Genomic DNA, 18,422 nt, shown 5'->3' with positions numbered 1-18,422 from the left:
ACAGTCAGGACACTATTGTAGTGTCTGTCTGTGGTACAGTGTGCTGTCTTTTTACGACATACAGCTATTAAAATTAGTCTTCTTATTACAAACCTTTTTAACCTTAAAATACACTGGTCACTAATTTGTACATGAAAATACAAATTACTAATAAAAAAAAAGAAAAAAGAATGTATTCCTTTTGGGTAATTTGGCAGGTATTTTAGGGAATCCTGTACACTGGAGAGCATGATGGAAACAATGATTATGTATTGAGACCAGTGAAATAAGAGAAATGTAATTTAGCTGTGTTTTTGGGGTGTTTTAGGTTGTGATTGCTTCAGCGGTGTGGCTCTGAGATGCTGTGTCAGTTAGTCGGTTGGTACAGGAATATTTTAACAACTATTGGATGGATTGCCATGAACTTTAGGGCAAGGTGAATTCTGGTGGTCAGGCCCCCAGGAATGCCGTACAGCCTTGCTTCCGATTTTTATCAGTGGCCACGGAAGCGAAAAAAAATCCCCTGACTACTATACGTGTCCCAGGCTACAAGGACAAGAGAGGAATCGATTTATTAATGGAAGTATGTCCGACTCTGCTATGATAGGTGGAGATATTCCCCCTTTCAGCTTGTTAGCATTGGACCCTTTTCCAGTTCACCTATAATGTCACAGACCAAACAATCAACAAACAGGTTAGCTATGGTTAGCTATTGACAAACTGGTACCATGGTGGAAAACTTTAATGCTCTGCACATTTTGTCTATCTATAAATGCACAGCTCTGGATGCAGATTTCATCATATTGTTACTGGCATTCTTTTTCTGTTCTGCATTTAATGTTATTCGACTTACGGTTCAAAGCCTGGGGTGAGAAACTGTGGGGCATTCACAGAGCACCTCGGCCAGTTTGGGTCCAGTTGACTGTTTACATGCAGTAATTTAATTCGCAATCTGGGTGTGTTAGTCCGACTTTGAGAAATTTAATTTAGTATGATTTCAGTTGGACTAACATGTTTATGTGTATTTTAAAAGTCCGGTTTTAGACAGACTAACACAATAAATTGATTTTCTCTAATGTCATGCCAAGTAACGTCTTCATAATATAAAGTCTATTAGCCAAACAACAACTTGCGGGCAGGGCTAGTGGGAGAAACTGTACTGCCCATATTCAGTGGGCGACATGCTACAGAAGCAAACCTGGAAGCTATTAACTTTTTTGGCATTTGGCCAGGCAAGCAACTCCATTGTACTGAATAGGCGCCACATTGGAGTCTGGAATCTAGTATTAGACATCTATGCTGGTGATTATTTGACTTTTCATCTAGGGCCAACATGAGGTTACAATTGGAATGGTTAAGGAGTATCTTAACACACTTTGCATTAACTCATTAGAATACACCACTGTCCTATTTCTGCATTTGAACTCACCATGAACTCCGCAATTTAACACAGTCACTTGTGACAGATCCTGGCCACTCAACAGTTACTTTTCCTGTGTGTCTGGTGTGTCCCGTGGATATCAGTTGTGCATCTAAGACTCTTAACATAATCTAAGCCTAAAAAAATACCACAAGAGATGATTGTGCTAGATGCAAAAAAATAGCAAAAACCTTAACTAAATCAATGAGCTCAGAGTATGATTCTAATAAATCTGGTGCATTTTAAATGGAGATAAATGTATGCACATTTTCGCTCAAAACATCTTTAGAAAGACTGTGATTGAGAAGAATTAATAGCTCAGAGCAGACATCCATTACTCAGATACAATATATTCAGATTGTATATAAAGGAGTAGACAAAAAAGACAAAAACAAGGCACCAGGTTTCACTTTGGTCCTTGGAGTGCTTATGTCTTTTCACAAATACCTCCTCTTAGCTCTTCAAACAAAGTCCTGATGTCTAATTTCCCTTTTTTGAAATCTTTGAAATGAAACATCTAGAAATCTATCAGTGTCATATTTGAGGACCTCCTCAAAAGGACCAAAAATGCATTCCTTTGACATCCATGCCTTAAAAATATAGTTCATATATCATGAAACTTCTGGAGGCATCCTACCAGACCAAACAGTAAAGTACATTCTTGGTGGTGGAAGCACTCTGATGTCATTATGGAAAGTCATGGAGTTGTACTGTACATCAGGGGCCGTGGTGGATTGAGGACAGCTGTCACATCGGCAGACCTCAGCGGTATTTGTTCGTCTAGCCACGCTACTTTCCTGTGAGAGCAGCTCTGATTACACAGACATGTGGCATAGCATGACACACTGCCAACACGATCGAGAGAGGCAGAGAGGCAGTGAGAGAGAGAGTATCTAACCCCATTACAAATGACCACCTGTTGACACCGCACAGGAGCAAGTGTGTGTGTATGTGTGTGTTTGCACTGAAGCAGTTTGCTGGCTGCACACTTGATTCCTGAAGGAGATCCTCAGAGAGACTAAATAAGAGTGAGGGAGCACCAGAGAGAGAGAAGTGTATGAGGGAGTGAATATGAGTGAATCCATCCCCTCTGGAGATATTGTTGGTTTGACAGGGCCAGCCTTGTTTTGCATTACATGTGTGACCTCCACGTCAACAACTGACCTCTAAACATTGAGACAGAGTGAAAAACATGTAGATAATCATTCCACTGAACACTGACTGCTGTGGGAAGAAGTTGAACTTCATTTCAGTAGTCTGTAAGAATCATGGAGCTTTCCTCCACACGTTCTGTTGCTGCTGAATAAAGCCAAATAACTATTAGCAATTTAAAAAAAAAATTTGTTTTTGTGTTTCTGCATTCATGATGTAATTCACAAAATTTCTAAATCAGAGTACAGAGCGTCATCACACAGAGCCGCGCTGAACAGGGCCCTACAGTCTTCTTACGATGATGACGTTAGGTCCTGTGATCATAGTGTACTTTGTTTACAATAGCTTTTTACCCCTGGTGATTGCATTTAGGTTTCAATAATCATGAAAGTTGTGAAGGTTATTTTGCTACTGTAAACAAAACGTGTAAGTATCAAAAGCCTTTGTTTGTCACAGAAGTTATTTCCTGCAATGATCCAAAATACAATGGAAAAATAACATAGGCTTTTTGACGTGGGAACCAGTGCAATGATCCCTGGAGCACTTTATAAAAAAAAAACATGTTTGGGATGAACAATGATTTTCCGTGGGACACCTTTGGGATGTCAGGACGCAGGAAACTCACTGTTAATGCGTCAGGCGATGCACCCTGTATTTTTGCTCTGATAATGCTACCCTGTGAACAACAAATCCATGTTCAAATCAATAGGAGGAGAGCCAATGTTAGCTGTTAGCAGCTGGTGGCCAGAGCTAACGGCTAACAAAGGTTGCATTGAGTTACGTTATGATGCGTTTGATGATTTTGGTAAGACACCTGAATAAATGCAGCTGTTTGTAAGAGAAATCTGATAACATTTTCACAGCACTATAAAATAGATATTAGAGAGGGAAATATTATATATAGTAAAAAAGGCTTTTAAAGCAGTTATTTTTAAACTGTTTTTCATGTTATATTAAATGTTGTTCCTTAAAGTTGTATGACTGAGTTTGTGCTCCATCGAAGGTAATGTAATGAAGGGCAAAAAAGACTTAAAAATATTTCAGGTGATTTTTTATAGTATAGATTTCTTTGATTCTGTGGTGCAAAAGAGGGAATAAAAAACAACAACAACAAAACCAAACAACAGCAAAAAAAAAACATAAGTATCTGCTATCAGCAAAATTGTTAATTTAAACGTCAGTAACAGCCCTGAATTTCACTTTGGTGCATCCCTACTTTTTAGCATTGCATCGTACAATCATTAAGTCTAAAGGTTGTCAGAATGTATGTCCTTGAAAAGAAAGTACCCGTTGTATTAAGTACAAATTTCAGTTTTCCTCACAAAATCAAGAAATTTAATTTTTTTTTATATCTTGCATTAAATGTCCCAAGTAAGAGCCGTACCAAGTAGTAGGACTTGAAGTTGGATAATTCATTTCCTGCTGCGCACACTATGTTCTATCAATAATGCATTGCAATTGCTCTTAGCTTGTGTGTGTGTGTGTGTGTGTGTGTGTGTGTGTGTGTGTGTGTGTGTGTGTGTGGCAGCTAGTGACAGCCACAGCTTGGAGAGGCTGAGGTCATAGCCACGAAGCCAGCCTAACAGGGGGGAAGAGAAACAAACCCCTACTTGTTTGTCTGTATGGGTGTATCTGTGTGTGATAGACTGACACACACAGACACACACATGCAAACACATGCTGCCCCAGTCACCTCTAGCCTCCTCTCTTGGCTGGCCATGAGCAAACACACCTTAGTGTATTGGATTGTGTGTGTGACAAAGTCAACACCGCACCTTCCTTGAAACACACTCGCACACTTCCAGCTATCAGACACCTCCGCTGGCACTCCCCCATCAGGCATCCTCACATACATACACACACATGCACACATATACACACAGGTATTGGTCTGTCTGGCACTATTGGGTACATTCTCAGTTCACTGACATTGTAGTGTGACAGTCCTTAGCCAGCTGCCAAGTTGACACCCTGTGCATTCACATCACAAGGGAAACCCATCAACTTGGATGTGTCTGCACATTCAGTCCTGTTTGAAGTAGGCCAGATGGATTTTTTGTGTTTATAGAATGAGGATAGTCCTGATCATAATTTTTAATTGTGTACATGTCTTTGAAAGAAAAAAATGTGATTACAAATTTTCTCTCTGAGTGAAATATAGCCAAATCTCACTATCCTGCATTTTTAAAACTTAACACAAATGTCCTTCTTCTCTTCCAGGCGTCTGATCCCATCCCGATGAAAAAGTCCAAACATGAAGACTTCCCATCACAATCCCTGCTGGCTGACAAAGAGAAGCAGCATGACTGGCTACAGTCACTGTCCGCCTCCAATAAGGTGGGTGTTGCTAAGCGCACGGAGGAGATGATGGTGATGATGATGATGATGATGCACAGTGCATGAGATGAGATGTCATGTAATATTATGCAGAAGTTTTCGGATGAGGGTAGTGCTTAAATTTAGCTTTGGCAAGCCATGCTAACGGAGAGGGTAACTGTAGCTGCCACAAGCCCGACAGATTGACTTACTGAGAGTGAGTGGATTTTGTGAGAGCAGTGTAACAGAATATAACCACAATATAATGATGGATGTCCCCTGTGAAGATCAATATTTCCCCAAAAATTTAGTATGGAGACATGGTTAGGTATAAAGACGTACACGTATGTCTTAAACCATTACTCTTTATAATGACCTGTCTCCAGTCACATGACACATCAATCTCTGTAGCACCATTACTTATGATGACATATTGACACCCTTTTAATCAGTGAATTGGTCTACAGGAAAAGAATTACAAGCATTTACTGCGTCCTAAAGCAACTTATAACTAACAAGTGATGATGTGGTTGCCCCATAATTTTGGTCACAGTCAATGGCAGTTTCCACTCAAACTTAATGAGGTGACATCTGCAGAGATTCTGTGGTAAGGTCTTAGGCCCTGTCGACATGTATACATTTATTTTTGAAAATTGATATTTTCCTCTTCGTTTTGGTCTGTCGTTCACGCCCAAAGTTTAGTTTCAGGGTACTAAAATATAGATTTTTGAAAATGTTCTCTAAAGCAAACATTTTAAAAACCCCGGTAATTTGTGACTAGACCTGGACTTGTCTCAAATGACTTAAGACTTGAGATATGACTTGGAGTTATCGTGCTTAACATAATAATTTGTGTAAGACTTGACTTGGATTCATCTTTATTGGATTGTGATTTAGATTGGACTCTAGATTTGACCAAATATCATCCAGATTAACTTGAGACTTGTCTTTGACTTGTCTCAACTGACTGGAGACTTGAGATATGACTTGGAGTTGTGATGATTAACTCGAGACTTGGCTCAAGACTTGCCTTAACTGTAAACTAAAATGGAACAACTGATATTGAGCCATCTGGCTGCGTCATTGTTCAATGTATTTCTTCATTACTTGTGATTTAAAGGATTATCATTGTCTTTTTTTCAGGGGCTTAACTGCATTCAGCCCAGGCAGAGGCCCTCAGCATTCAGACCCTGGTCCCCCCACATCTCTGCTGGTGACAAGGAGCCCTCCAGTCACCCCCTGGCCCTGCTGAGAGACAGGTGAGTCCAGCACAGGACAACCACGTCCAAAGTTGACACTCTTAACAAATAGCACTAAATTGATTTCAAAAGAAATAAATGACAAACATTAAAATATCTGTAGAGAAGCTTTTACTGCAAGAGATGACAGCCAATTTATTCAGCTGAATCTGATGAGCTCCCAGCATGCTCTCTCACTTGTCTGGGTGGGCTGGTGTCAGAGGGGTCAAGTCTGACTATACCACAGCCTCCCACACTCCGCCATTCACACACATCTGACACACACACTCATACTGTGGGCACCCACTTGGCATGGTGCTGCCGTGCAGGCTGTACCATATCACAGTTGATCTAGCCCAGTTTCTCATAAAGTGGGAGGAAAGAGCTGCAGGCACTTTATTTGAATGTTTTTTCTACCCTGCTTGGCATAGGCAGCTCAAATCAGACCATACAATATGGTACTGGCTGTGTTTACTTGCGTGCACTATTCAGTTCTTGTTAATGAAGTAACCTTTATTTATTTTATTGTACATTAACATCATGAGACGTGTTAAAATTGTCTGGTTTCCTCTTAGCTTCTACAACTACAAGAGCCTGGAGAAAGCTGTGGCCCCCAATGTCGCCCTCGCCCCACTGCCCCTGGGAAAGGTGGGTCCTATGTCCCCGTCGGTACCCAGCACTTCCCATCCAAGTGGAGGTGAACCCCCAGGTGAGGGTGCCAATGCCAACTCCAGGCCTCGCAAGAGAAGAGCCACTGGGGAGCTCCTGCCCCCGGTGCCAGAGGCCCCCTGCCCTCCGTCTTCAGCCGCCAGCAAACCACCACCTCAACCGCCTCAGGACGACAAGGACTCTGAGGTGGAGATCGAAGTGGAGAGCCGCGACGAATGTAAGCAAAGAACTTAATATCACCAGCTACAGTAGATATATGTATTGTTTGTTACAGGGCTCAGCCAGATAGCTAAATCTAGCCCTGATTTGACAAGATCAGCTGAGTCTTTACATTGTAGCTGTTCTACAATCCTCATGGTCTCCCATGTCTCTTTCCCAACAGTCACGTCATCCCTTTCGTCCCTGTCGTCACCATCTTTCACCTCGTCCAGCAGCTCAGCCAAGGACTTGAGCTCGCCATGCGCCCAAGGGCCCATCTGCACTGTCACGTCGGCCGAGGGCACCGCCCCTGCAGCTGCACCTGTCACAGCCCCCATGACCCCTTCAGAGCTGGGGCTGGAGTCAGAGCTGGAGAGCCTGAGGCAGGCGCTGGACAGCGGCCTGGACTCCAAAGAATCGAAGGAGAAGTTTCTGCATGAAATAGTTAAGATGAGGGTGAAGCAGGAGGAGAAGTTGGGATCGGCCTTGCAGGCCAAACGCAGCCTCCAGCAGGTAAAGTTCCATTCATATCATTGTAGGAATAGTATGTGTATAAGAAATATGCCTGTTCCTCATCTTTTCCCTTGTCAAATGAGAGCGTTGATAGAAGTTTGACATCTGTGTATGAAGTGCACAGATAGGTCCAAGATGTGTTTATTCCAGATTAGCATAAAGACTGCAGAGGGAAACTGCGAGCCCTGCTCCATTAATGGTAACAAAATATGACTTTCACCAGTACCAAAGCCACAGAGCTGTAGACTTTGAAACTTGTAGATTTGAAAGAAAAACATTTCACATTTCAATAGTCAACCAGAAAGAGTTAAATCCTGACTTGTAATATGTGACTTGACTTGGACTTCTCTCAACTGGCTACGACTAACGTGATCTTAATCTTTGCTGAAGACTTGCCTTGGTCTCGTCTTTATTGAACTGACGCTTAGGTTGGATTCAAGACTTGACTTAAATTCATCTAAGTTAACTTGAGACTTGACTTGGACTTGTCTCAACTAACTAAAGATTTGAGACATGACTTGGAGTTATAATTATCAGCTTCACATTGACTTGTTATAGAATTGATACTTAGGTTGAATTTAAGACTTGACTTAAAATCTTCTCAATTAACTTGAGACTTGACTTGGACATGTCTTGACTGACTTGAGATGTGATTTGGAGTTATCATAACTTAAGACTTGGCTTAAGATTTGACTTGGACTCATCTTTATTGAATTGAGACTTAAGTTGGCCTCATGACTTGTCTCAAAATATTCTTGATGAAGACTTGAGAGAAGGACAACTTGAAATGATTTGAAATGTATTTTCAATTAACCGCATCACCAGCCAGTCAAACATTTCAGTGTAACTGTGTATAGAAGTTGTGATTGTCTGTTTGGCAAATAACTGAAGATGGAGATTATCACACAAACACTGACAAACACTGCCCATAGCGACGGCCTGTTATCGCTGCATAGCCATCAGTATTTAGATCTACAACCCTGATGATTAAGTGTCTCTAGTCTCACACTCACATGCTATGTATATAGTAGATGATTTCATGTAAGTGAATGCACCATGATGTGATTCACTGTTGGCTGAGTGAAAGGGATTTCCCAGCCCTAGTGGCCATTGGCAGCTCACATGAACCTTAAGCTTCTCCCTACGTTCTTGAAATCAGACTACACAGAAAGTTTTCAAAGTTGGCACAGTGAGGAAATTACTTGAGCTTAAGCATCAAAATGCAGAAGTGGATTAGAAGTCATTATCACTGTCAGCAAAGCTTAGCATGAGTTGGCAAGTGATAACAATGAGAGCGGATGTTGCAGCGAAGGGAAAGGCCAGACTTCCATTTTTATTTTTGGTCTTGGACTGAGAACAAGAAAATGCAGACGAAGGAGTCTGTGTGGGTGAGCGGCACAAAATGCATTTTGAGCGAAGAAAAGCCACTCCAGCCTGACAGCATTCCACTTTCACTTTCCATCAGTGTTCAGAGGGGCTGTGGAGAGGCAACGCTAATGTGACCCGGCTACAAGCTCAATGAAAAGTGGTCGTACTTTAAGACAGCCCCACTGGTATGATTAGTACCGGTGGGTACACACACACACACACACACACACACACACACACACACACACACACACACACCTCTCTCTTCCAGTGACTCAGAGGAAGGAAACCTAACTTCTGTCAGCCCACACTTTGCCCTAACCCCTGACTTGGTTTAATGTAAACACTGACATGGACACTGCAGCCGATGGAAACAAGACACTGCTCTCGAGTGTCAACAAGTAAAAGAGTCGTGTGACAGATATCTTCAAAGTTTGTAACAAAGAAAAACTTTCATGATTTGAGACTTGATGATGATTGCATAAACCCCAGAAAGACAGTTTGATGCTAACTTCTGAAATCTTTTCCCAGGAGTTGGAGTTTTTACGGGTGGCCAAGAAGGAGAAACTGCGGGAGGCGACTGAGGCAAAGCGTAACCTGAGGAAGGAAATCGAGCGCCTGCGAGCTGAGAGCGAGAAAAAGATGAAGGAAGCCAATGAGTCGCGGATCCGTCTGAAGCGGGAGCTGGAGCAGGCCCGACAGCTGAGAGTCTGTGATAAAGGCTGTGAGGCTGGTCGTCTTCGTGCAAAATACTCGGCACAGGTCAGTTGGCTTGCTTGTTTACGTTGCTAAGGGCTAAATTTCAAGAATCGGTCATATAATAAAATCTTTTACAATAAGGTAAACTTTAATAATCTCTCGATGATATATCTGAGAAACATGTGGCATGGGTTAAACTGAAAGACCAACAAGGCTGTGCATGTAGGCAGACACTAACAGCACAAAGTGTGCATATGTGATGGTAGAAAGTCTAGACGTTTATGTCAACACCCTCACTGTAATTGCAGTGTTTTAGAGTTTCACTGTCTCTTCACTCTCAAGGTCAGCAGAGGAGAAGGCAAGAAAAAAACCCACACTTCCTTTTCCCCAGTCAAAAATAAATGGGTGTAGCCCCAAGTGCACAGACGTAGGATAAGTCCCCCCCTCCAAAAGGAAACAGGAAAACATGTCGACTTCCCTCAGGCACCATGGGAAATGCAGATTAGACAAAACAGGAGGGAGGTTGTGCTCTCATGCTGCGTCTGTGCGCCTCCCTGCAGAGACTGCGGTCGTCTTTGGAAGGCTGTCTTTAAGACAAGATGTTTGTAAGATCTATGAAATCAGACTTGGCTGAATGAACACAAACAGACATGTTCGTGTTGCTGCAGCCTGGACTTAGGACAGGAACAGTGTTCAGTTTTCTGAAGCTTTCAGTGTTATCTTTGTAATCACTTTTCTAAAAATGCCACCTGTTTCTAGACATCAGCTTGATACAAGAGATTGTAATCTCCATAAACAGATTCTGCTTATGTTTGTAGAATCAAATCTGTAGGCAACAGGACAAGATTTTTGTGTCTGAAGTGCTCTGGTTTTGGTTTGTAGTGCAAGTTGTATTGACAAACACAAAAATCACGAAAGAAGATTGATCTTAAACTTTAGTTTGCCACAGAGACAAAGGTCATCACTGCACCACTCTATGGGCCGACATGAAATCTCGGAACCCGCTGACTATCACCTGATGATGAGTGAGCTTTATAGTAGCTTTTTTCAAATTTATCTGCAATCACCCCTTGACATCTGTTTTAAGAGATTAGCCAAAATGACCAGTGTACAGAAAAGGAAGTCTTGACCCGAATTAGGCCTGTCACAATAACAAACTTTGCTGGGCGATTAATTGCATCAGAAATTATTGCGATAATATTGTGCTTTTAAGACCATTTTTATTATTGTTGTAATTTTGCTCTTTTTAGACCATTTTTTAAACTTATATAATGATAATAAAGGCACAGCGATGCAAGTACACCCTTTTAAAAAGAAATAAAACATTTATTTAACAAGAATATTTAGGAATGCAAAAAAAAAATTTAAATATCTGAAATAACACGTAAAAATACCAAAATAAATAAATAAAGACCTTATAAATACAAAAAAATAGACTCAGTCTCTCACCCCCAGGTGTGCAGTTAAGTTGGTCATATTCGCTCTTTTTGTTGAGATGGTTTTAGAACTAACCCAGCATACAGGCTCATCAAATTACTGGGCTCCGCTCTGTCATTTGGTTTAAATCCAAAACACTCCCACACAGGGCCATGGCATTTGGTTTAGGAACAAGTTCCCTGTCTTTCTCTTACGCTCAACTCTGTTTTTTTCTCCGCCTCGTCTCCATCTCACGAAGATCGCACTGTGTGCGTGTGTAGCCCATAGCCCTGCCTTCCCCACAGAGACAAAGACACTCGATGACAAGAGCTTTCCCTCCATTCATTACGCAAATGAACCAACTCACCTGGCTGCCAGATGATGCACAGCAGTGAATGTTCTTGTCATCCAGTCTCTTTGGTGGAGAGAGACGAGGAAAACAAACGTGCATAAATATGGCAATTAATCGCGGCCAGAAAAGTTACCGTCTCCCTTTAAATTTACCGTGCAATTAACCGATTTATCGCATATCGCGACAGGCCTAACCCGGATATTCAAAGGCTACACCGGATCAGCCCAAAATATTGGCCCTAGCTACCAGAGGCTTATCGTCATTGGACTGATAGCCATGGGTCCTGAGTTTAAAATGACAGGTCTTGAAATATAAGATAATATCTAGAAACTTTATTTCATCACCAAGTTTCAGAGAGATGTTATATTGACACAAATCAAAAGTTGTTCAAATTAGGAACCCAGTCTGCCAGTGCAGCAAGATCATTTGATGGGAAATATCCAGATTGATGATTTCTGCCACAGAAACTAAACGTTTGTTCCCATCTTGCAATTTTTGGCCTTTTTTATGAACTAAAACAGTAGTAAAGTGATCATATTCTTATCACACAATTGCATTCAAATTCTTCACAAGGGAATAATCTGATCACAAACTTTGGGTTACATTGTCGCCATGGAATTCCTGGAATCCATTTGTGCATGGACCAAAGGCAGAGTATTTGGTAATTTATTTGGCAGATTGAGAAATTTCCTTCACACAAATATTACAGTGTATCCAACATCTTGTTTCACACATCATATAATGGGTTTAAGCCTCAGTGGTTTGGAAACCAGACCAAGAAACTTTAACAATGCAGGAAAGAAAGAAGAATTGAATTTCTTAGAAATACTCCAACACATCCACACTGATGTAGCTGGCTTTTCAGACAGCAGCACAGGAGCTTGGCATTGTGTTGCATCAGCTGGACAGCATTCAGATACTTAAGTGCAGAGATTGCTATCAGTTTGGGGTCTTGATGAAGGTACAGAATTCAACATCATGCCACGTTCTTGTCCTGCTGGACAGATGGTGGAGGGAGTTTAGGACTTGCAAGTATTCACAGCATTCTTGGTAGTTAAGGTTTGGAGATAGAACCCTGCGACATTGGCGTGTTGGACAGGGCAATAGGGTTGTAGCTTGGAAACAGGCATATGAATGAAACAGCTCCATAAGCTGTCCGTCTAAACGGATCAGTTGTTTAAAATCGGGTCATTGGTTGGATCATAACACTCCAAATTGTCCTGTAGTCACATCTGCTTCCTGCCATGTATTTTCCAGATCGAGGACCTCCAGATGAAGCTGCAGCACGCAGAGGCCGACCGTGAGCAGCTCCGAGCCGACCTGCTACAGGAGCGGGAGGCCAGAGAGCACCTGGAGAGGGTGGTAAAGGAGCTACAGCAGCAACTCTGGCCCAAATCCAACGGTGACAAGGAGGGGACACCCAAGGATTCGCCAGCTGACAACTAACTCAGCAGTCAACCTCACCGCCCGACCATTCCCCCCCGCTCCCATCGCTACGATCCCCAACATCTTCTGCCCAATTCTGACCATAAACACACCCAGTCCTGGGCTGGTAACATTGTACCACTGTCCATCACGCTCGCCCTCCAGGACACAAAGATAAAAGACTCTCTTCCTCTAACCAGAGACAGAGAAGAAACAAGGACCTGTGTCCTTTTCTGCGCCCATGCAAAGTCAAGTGAGCAGTTTCCTTGGAGAATGACTAGAAACAGCAAAGTCCAATTCTGCAACAAGAAACAGGTGTTTCTAAATCAAGCACTGACTCGCACCTTCAAAAACTGGATCTCAAGAAAGAAAGAAAAACATGTATAGCACAAATTGTTGCTGTGCCTGTATTTTCTCTGACAAGAAAATGAGACTTTTGGACAGACATCTGAGAGGCCGAAAGATGATCATGTTATATTACAGTTATACAGCATTTGAGAGGTGCTACAGTGGTGTGTCCAGGAGGGCAACGCTCACACCTAAATACACAGTCCCTGAAAAAGTCTCTACCACCGCCCTCTGCCGTGACGAAGACCGAGGATTTTGAAGACATTCTAAGCTATTTAAGAGACTACATAGCAACATGTAAAGAAAAAAAAGACAGTTTCTTTGTTTCTCTGTGCTATTGAAGTTTGAACATATAAAAGATACAAATAAATCAAAAGATGAACAAAACAAGCAAATGAACTTTCCACAGTGCCACCGTGGTTTTGTTGGTTTTTCAGGAAGCCATTGCAGTCCACTGAGGGGGAGAGCATCAAGTCTAAAGTTCAAGCGACCTGTCTTTTCCTCCCATTGTTGTTTTATAAAATCAGATCTTTCTCATTTCTCCAAGCAGTGGGTGGGCTTGCATTTTCTCTCTTTGGATCAAACCCGGAATTGGAAATAAAAACATGCCGTCTTAAAGGCACCTTTGTAGTGAGCACTTGTTCTGGATGATCAGTAACAATATCCAACAGTCTCAGTGTTGCTCCCGCTAAGTCACACTCTGGTTGCCATGTGTTAATTTAAGCATTTGGGTTACAACCCTGAAGTCTCTATCTTGTAAAGATACTCCAGATATTTTCTGCTCTTGTAACACTTGAGGGTTAAAAGCTGGCATGTTTTTACTCTGATTGGCATCAGAAGCATCATCTATGACAGCGGGGTTAGGGTTAGTGGGCTGGATGGAGCACCCTTGGCAAGAACCACAAAATGTTCATTTTAATTAAATTAAGGTATGTAAATGTAAATATATGTTGTTGGGTTCTTTTTTTCTTTATTTTTTTTTTACTTTACGATAATGAATCGCACTTTGTCATAACAAAAATACTGTTATAATGCATTGTACTCCCACTATTGTCTTCAGTCTTACTTTGAAAACATCATCGTATACATGATTGCTACCATATACCCAGTAAGCATTTTGTTGATTATATGCATCTCGAATAAATACTGTTGTTCTGTTTTCTTAAGGCAAAGTCTTGTAAATAAATGGAAAGAAAAAAGGCTCTACCTGTTGCTTGCTGATACAGTCGGGGATTGTTGGAAAGTTTTTGGTAAAAGCACTCTCCCATTTTTGTAATATAATTGACACAACTCACAGCAAATTTGACACAACGTCATTAACAGCATGCGTCAGTGAGGGGAACTGTTATCAGAGCCTGGACAAAAAGTCACATGTCCAAAGGCTAAAATCCGATTTTATTCAAAAGGCAGAATTCTGCTGTCACACAGTGGGTACAATGCAATCAGAATGTACATTGTGTTAATGCTATTTTTCCTTTGGTTGTTGATGTTGTTTTTAAACGTGGAGATATTTTATTGCTCGTTTGTTATGTTCACTGTTTTCAATTGAAAACTCATATTTTCTTTATGCATGAAATTTGAGTTTGCCATACATATAGTCAGTTGTTGGGCATTGATACTGTACATGTAAAGGTTTTATTGTGTTATGCAATATAAAGCAATTTGTCTTATTTAGAAGAGGAAAAGGTAATCAAAAAAACAGTATATTGCTCTTAAGAAAAAAAAAAACTTCACACTTGCAAAAAACAAAAGAGAAGAAAAAAAGTCAATGCATTGCTGGACAACCTCAAGTGCCTAGACGTGGGCAAAAGGTTTCCAGAATAGGAAAACTGATGATGAAGCTGTTGGGGCTGGGCCTCTCATCAACTTCCTGTTTGCAGGTTTCAAATTAAAAGCCCCTCCCTTGCTCAGCAGCTCTTTTTATCAGTATTCTTAAAAGCAACCAGTTTACAAACTTTCTTTTTCAGTGCAGAGAACAATTGAACAAATACTAGACGCTTAAGGCTTTTTTTTCCTGAATGAGTGCTTTTTTTTTCCTTTATTTGAAATCGACGATATGCATGTTCAAACAATTTTTATAGAAGATCTTGAAAAGCCACTTGCTTCGGTGAATTGTTACTTTGGGTTGTATATAAAGACTGTTTATTCCCAGTTATTTGAGGATAATAAAGAGGGCATTATGTTCAAAGCCCTTTTCTTATCTGACCTTATTGATGTTGCTCAGAGAACGACTCTGCGTCTGCAACTTTGGCAGACCTAAAATTGGTACATTTTGTAGTTGTTTTTACACTCAAAAGAGTTGATAGCCTATGCGTAGTTTACTTTACTCATGGTTTTCTACAAAAGAAGGGAGACAATAACGACATTGGCTCTTCATTCTCCCGTGCAAACGAAAAAAAAAACAGTTTAACAGCGTCTTGTTTTCTAAAGGAAAATCATTTGCTAAATAATGGACAGTAAAGCAGCAATAACAGTCCATATTAATAGACAAATACTAGCCAGTGTGAAGATTTGAATAAGAATTTACAAATGTAAATATTTTTTTCATTTACAATATTGTATAATATATGTACATGGTGTTTCCTTTTTCAAAAAGAAATCTTTTCTTACAATAGCTGTCTTGTTTTTTTTTTGTTTTTTTTTTTAAATTTGTGTTTTAACTGAGATGTTTCAAAAACAGCAGTGCGTAAGAGGATATTCCCTACATAAACATTTTAATCCATTTCTTTTCTTTTTTTTACTGTAGAGTCTTTATATTGAATGACTTTTTTCACCAGTTCATATATATTTTTCACAGTATGTTCAGTATCAGATAGCAGACCCACCGTATGGGTCACACACACACGACTACGCCACCTTGCAGATTGTTTCCTCCTCATCCTCATGTATCTTTTTAGCCCTGTGCTGCTGCTAATACTATATAAACCTTACAGTTCTAGAAATATTTTTATGTAAGAGGTAAATGTAAGCTTTTCCATTCATTAATGCCACATATACAGTATGAAACAAAGCTTGGCTTATTCATCTATCTTCCTTGTTTTCCTTCATCTTTTCACGCCTTTTTCCTCATCCCTCCTCCAACTACACTCCCCACCCCCCTCTTCTCTCACGACACGGACTATATTGTAAAGTAAAGGACTTTATGAGATTATGTTTGAAAATAGCTATGCTTATATACTACAGTGACTGAATGTACAGTGTATAGATGCATTACCAGAAATAAAGTTGTTTGTCCAGATTGAATGACCCAGTTTCTTGTTTTTGCTGCCTGTGTGGGAAACTAAATAAACCCTCATTATCCTGCAAATATTGCAGGCTGTGCGCTTATTATGCCTTCGCGCCAGCAATAGCTGTGGCCAGAGGCATTATGGTTTCAGGTTGTCCTACTGTTTGTCCGTACGTACTTACATATGTCCCATCCTCAAGAACACCTCAAGGGAATTTCTTCAGATTTAACACAAATGTCCTCTTGGACTCAACGATGTACAATACCAACATTTATCCTGGCAATTGGGTTGCTGGTAAACATCTATGCCTTTCAAACTCTCTGCCTTCAGTTTGTAATGGAGGCTTTCTGTTGTAGTCTTCAAGCCCAAGCTAAGATAAACCTGATGACATCTTTATGACTTAAAACAGGGTTATTTTGTCAGACTTTACAAAGATCCCCCGAAGCCCAAAAAAATATATACATCTGTTGAGTAGTACTCCTCATGTTAAGTAAACTGAATTAATTTGTGTGCAATCAGTGGATTGCCCCTTTAATTCAGCTATTTTGGCCATGTTGTGGGCATGAGTTCATTTTGAATCAGGTATTGTCAATCATAGAAGTTTGCCACTGTTAATATGGTCACTATAGGAATGACACATGCAAACTAACAGTGTAGAGGATTTAGGTTTTCCTGATACTGGATGGCATAAATGGATCAGCGGTAGGGGAAATAACAGACGTGGACGATTTGGCATCGATTCACAAATGTCAACAATCCATTATCTACATATTTATTGATGATGTGATGTTGAGTGAATGAGACAGGTGGAACTGAAATGCAAGGTCAGTGCAGCACCTGGACAGCATACAGCGTGGACACGCTAGAGTTGCAATTCATCTTGACAAAAGTCAGCAGTTACAAGCATGTTTTAATTTGTGGTCTGAATAATTACATGTGCCAGGTGAATGTGAAGTATATTGTGAATTCTTTTTACACCACCCACAGATGAATATTACTTGAGCGAAGCATCGATCAGCAGTAACTAAAACAAACCAGACCAGCTAACCAACACACACTGCAGCATAAAACAACTTAATCCAGGAGTGTCAAACTCATTTTAGTTCATGGCCACATACAGTCTGACTTAATCGCAGGTGGGCCAGACCAGTCAAACCATTGCATAGTATCCCAAAAATAACAAACACCACCAAATTGTTCCCTTTTTTTGTTTAAAGAAGCACATTACGAAAATGCTGATCCGTTTACAAAACAGATGCCAAACAGCCTGTGATGTCTTCAGAAGAATAAATGCAGTTTCAACAATATTTCTCGGTTTTCACTCAGTCTACTACTCATTGTCATTACATGTGCATTTTTCTATACTTTTAAAAGGTGTGCAAGGTCATCTGGTGTTCTGGTCTGGACCTTTTGGCAGGCCGGTTCTGGCTCCCAGGCCATATGTTTGACACCCCTGACTTAAACTAACTTTGTGGTGAAGACAGTAACTATATGCTCAGTCTGTTTCACCTTAAAAAGCCAGCACCTGGCCTGCTCAGAGTCTTGGTTGAACAGAAGGAGAGGCTGCTCTCCATGGCTGGAGAAGTAAGATACTTTCAAATGAATTAAATCATTAATTAATGCAGTTAACTTTTAAAATGAAAAACCTGCAGACCATTTTTTGTTCAATAGTACATACTAATTTCATAGTATTTCCGGTGAAATATTTCACTTTGGACTTTCCCCTGGAATCATGTGATCAGATTCGTGTGAACTTTGAGTCATTTTAAGGTACGTCATCACCATGTTTCTTTTCCTAACCCTAACCACAGTAACTTTTATTGCCTAACCCTAACCACAGTAACTTTACATTAATAACGTGACTGTACGTTATGGACCCCATTCTTGGCAATGTTATTTGTGGCAAATTCATAGAATATCATATGAACCTTTCCATGAGAATATGTCGGTGCTAGCAAAAATATCCCACAATAGGTTACCATGAGCAGCCACAGATGGATATAATCCATTTGGACTAAAAGCCGGGGTATGGGAGCATTTTGGCTATAAGGTTGAAGGCAGAAGGGACCTGTACAAGAGCCAGATGGTATGTAAGTAAATTA

At 40.7% G+C, this 18,422-nt stretch overlaps 1 protein-coding gene across 1 annotated transcript in view; it reads left to right on the top strand.

Annotated features, from left to right (window-relative positions):
• skia (v-ski avian sarcoma viral oncogene homolog a) overlaps positions 1–16,336 on the top strand; it is a 104,056-nt gene extending 87,720 nt beyond the window's left edge. The window contains exons 2-7 of the mRNA XM_049581664.1: positions 4,772–4,888; positions 6,011–6,126; positions 6,681–6,991; positions 7,157–7,485; positions 9,385–9,615; positions 12,578–16,336. Of these exons, the coding sequence (XP_049437621.1) occupies positions 4,772–4,888; positions 6,011–6,126; positions 6,681–6,991; positions 7,157–7,485; positions 9,385–9,615; positions 12,578–12,766 (1,293 nt within the window). The 3' untranslated portion in view covers positions 12,767–16,336. The remainder of the gene's footprint in view (positions 1–4,771; positions 4,889–6,010; positions 6,127–6,680; positions 6,992–7,156; positions 7,486–9,384; positions 9,616–12,577) is intronic.
• The last annotated feature ends 2,086 nt before the right edge of the window (positions 16,337–18,422 follow it).

The sequence above is a fragment of the Epinephelus fuscoguttatus genome, linkage group LG7, assembly GCF_011397635.1.
Source record: "Epinephelus fuscoguttatus linkage group LG7, E.fuscoguttatus.final_Chr_v1".
Taxonomy (NCBI): Eukaryota; Metazoa; Chordata; class Actinopteri; order Perciformes; family Serranidae; genus Epinephelus; species Epinephelus fuscoguttatus.
This window is presented reverse-complemented; position numbering and strand designations above follow the sequence as displayed.